Source organism: Mustela lutreola, chromosome 1, assembly GCF_030435805.1.
Source record: "Mustela lutreola isolate mMusLut2 chromosome 1, mMusLut2.pri, whole genome shotgun sequence".
Classification (NCBI taxonomy): Eukaryota; Metazoa; Chordata; class Mammalia; order Carnivora; family Mustelidae; genus Mustela; species Mustela lutreola.
In genome coordinates this window covers 273,900,295-273,903,777 of record NC_081290.1, presented here as the reverse complement: position 1 = coordinate 273,903,777, position 3,483 = coordinate 273,900,295, and the positions used below count along the sequence as shown (strand labels likewise).

The 3,483-nt window shown below is 35.1% G+C and overlaps 1 protein-coding gene across 1 annotated transcript; it reads right to left on the bottom strand.

Moving 5' to 3' along the window:
* Positions 1 to 1,463: 1,463 nt before the first annotated feature.
* Positions 1,464 to 2,399, bottom strand: LOC131822231 (olfactory receptor 4A47). The gene has a single exon (XM_059158729.1). It carries the CDS (start codon positions 2,391 to 2,393, stop codon positions 1,464 to 1,466), a length of 930 nt encoding a protein of 309 aa, XP_059014712.1. The 5' UTR covers positions 2,394 to 2,399.
* Positions 2,400 to 3,483: the final 1,084 nt, after the last annotated feature.

The following is a 3,483-nucleotide window of genomic DNA, read 5'->3' as shown; positions in this document are numbered from 1 at the left end:
TTCAGTATATATTTATAAGGAAGTATTACCAAGTACAAGAAAAACTAGATTTAGATCTGTATAGAATGGTATGGAATGTCTTCAATGTTGCAGGTGATTTCACTTCTACTGAAAATCTAAAATAAAAAAAATGGAAACAAAAACAGACTCAAATACAGAGAACAAACTGATGATTGGAAAAGGGGAGGTGTTGAGGGGATCAGCAAAATAGGTGAAGGTGATTAAGAGGTACAAACTTCCAGTTATAAAATATTCAAGCCAAACGGTATAGTGCAGCATAGGAAATATAATAAATGCTGTCCTAATACCTTTGTATGGTGACAGATGGTGACTATGCTTATCACGGTGAGCATTCTGTCATCTGTATAATTGTCAGAGCACTATGTTACTTGAACCTAAGACAGTATGGCAAGTAAATTTCAATTAAAAACAAAAATAAAAAGTATATTAAAAAATCATAAAATTAAAAGTGTATTTAAAAGCAGATGTTGCATAAGCAACAAGCAGGGGATGATGTAATGAGCACTGGGTATAATATGCGATTGATGAATAACTGAACTCTCCATCTGAAACTAATGACATACTATATGTTAATTAATTGAACTTAAATAAACTAATAAAGAAATATTTTTAAAGATGTTACATAGTAAAAGAAAACATTTACATACACAGAAAAAATACACATAGGTATAATTAAATGTACAGGCATTTGTAAAGATTATTACCTGACAAATTTTAAGAAACTGATGAAGTGACTGTCCCTGAGGAAGAGGACTAGAGACCATGCTGAGAAATAAGTAAGAAATTTATGCTACACCTTATCTTATTTTCTAAGATTCTCATTTTTGCTATTATTAGCTATTACACTTCAAGTTTTCTTATATAAGGTAACTGAAATTTAACAAGGAGGACATTCCATCCATGACTGAATATTTTAAATAGTGTAATAAAATATCTAAATGACAAGGATATAATTAAAAGGGTTCCTGGGTGGCTCAGTGGGTTAAGCCTCTGCCTTCAGCTCAGGTCTTGATCTCAGGGTCCTGGGATGGAGCCCTGCGTGGGGCTGTCTGCTCAGCAGAGAGCCTGCTTCCCCCTCTCTCTCTCTGCCTGCCTCTCTGCCTGCTTATGATCTCTGTCTGTCAAATAAATAAATAAAATCTTTTTTAAAAACTTAGTGCAATCTTATAAAAATTTCCTCACTAATGCATTACCTAGTTATGGATTCCTTGCTATGAAGGCATTACTCCATTCTAAGTGAAGTGATACGGACGACATTATAGACCTTATATTCCAGCAGGGAAGAAAGCTTATTACAGTACAGTCATCTAGTCCATCCTTTAATCATAATTATCAGAAATTCTTTGAAGAAAGGAGAGTCAGAATCAGATATAAGAAGACCTCTGCATTCTAAGGAAATGAACTGTAATGCCAAATGACTCTCTTTGTGGTGGAAGATGTGATCATTTATTACAAGATATGATATTTCTTCCCCAGAGCTTCTTCATAGCATTTGTCATCTCAGAATTTCTCAGGGTGTAGATCAATGGGTTCAGCATGGGGGTTATGACTGTATAAAACACACTCAATGATTTGTCAATGGGGAAGGTCTTAGCAGGTCTTACATACATAAAAATACAAGGAACAAAGAAGAAGACCACCACAGTGATGTGAGAACCACAGGTCTGGAGGGCTTTCCGCCTCCCTTCTGAACTAAGATTCTTTAGAGAGTACAAGATGACACCGTAAGAGATGAGCAAGAGCACAAATACAATACTGCAGATCAGCCCTCCATTGGCTGCAACTAAGAGGCCAATGACATACGTGTCAGTACAGACCAGTTTCAGTAAGGGATACATGTCACAGAAAAAATGATCAATGACATTGGGGCCACAAAATGGGAGTCTATAAATAGTGCTAACTTGAATTACTGAATGCAAAAAACCTCCAACCCAGGACACTACCAGCAGCACAACACACACCCACTGCCTCATGATCACCAAGTAATGCAAGGGCTTGCAGATGGCCACATAGCGGTCATAGGCCATCACCAGCAGAAGAAAGACCTCTGATCCACCAAAAAAGTGTTCTGTAAATAGCTGAATCATACAAGATTGGAAGGATATGATATTTTCCCCAAGGAACAAACTTGAAATCAGTTCAGGAGAAATAGAGGAGGAATAAATGACATCCATAAATGATAAGCTAGCAAGAAAAAAGTACATAGGTGATCCCAGGGTCTTACTGAAAGAAACCGTCACCACAATGAGCAGGTTGCCCACCATGGTCAAAATGTAGAAGAGCAAGAACATAACAAAAAGTACTTTCTGCTCCTTTGGATTCTGTGTGAGGCCCAAGAGGACAAAGTCAGTAACATTGTTCTTTGGTTCCATGCCTTGGCTCTCTCTATTCCTTATAGGTGCTGATTTAAGTTATCAGAAACAGCTTCCCTTAAAAAAAAAAAAGGGAAATGTTTATTATATTATAAACTTAATTTTTTATTTATTCAATAAACAATGCACATAGAAAATCTATTTATGTCAAACCTGTCATAACTGATATCACCCAGTTGAACACAAAATGGTTTCTTCCTCTCGGTGATTTCCTATATAGGGGACAGATCATTACATACCAGTTTAACAAGAGTCACTGTGAGTACATTCATGTAGACTAAGGGTTCCCTGTGCCAGAATACATAAATCAACATCGGATCTGGGAAGGCTTCCAGAGAAAGCAGTACTTGAGCTGAGGTTTTTTTTTTTTTTTTATTGTATTACGTGAGTTATACTTGAGCTGAGTTTTGTTTTTTTTTTTTTGTTTTGTTTTGTTTTTTTGTATTACGTTAGCCACCATACAGTGTATCATTAATTTTTGGTATAGTATTCCAAGATTCATTGTTTACATAACACTCAGTGCTTTAGCTGAGTTTTGAAGGAAACATGAGAGAACAAGAGAGGACGGAAAGAAAATTCCATGAAAGATGCACCATGTAAAAGTCGTACATAAAGTGTAATTCCTAAGTGAAGAATCACTTAAGGTAACTTACATATGCAAAGTGGGAGAACAATTTATGAATGGCTCTCTGTATACAATTACGTAACTGACATTTCCAAATAGGCATCAATTAATTATTTATTAAGATAATCTTTTCATTTTCCACAATAAACCTATTCCTTCCTAAATGACCTCCATCTCATTATATGGTACAAAATATTTTTCATCACATTATATGTGTACAAAATACACACACTGTATGTGTGTTTATAATATATACACACCTATACATATATATATCTACATTTATATATGCACATCTATATAGAATCACATTTAATGTACCACATTTTATCTTTACAGTAGCAAGTATTTTCATCCCCATTTTACATTTGAAGAAATGGGCTTAAAATATTTAATTTTCTTAAAGTCATACACCCTTCAGTAACAGAGATGGAATTAAAAACTAACGTCAATTGACTTCAGATC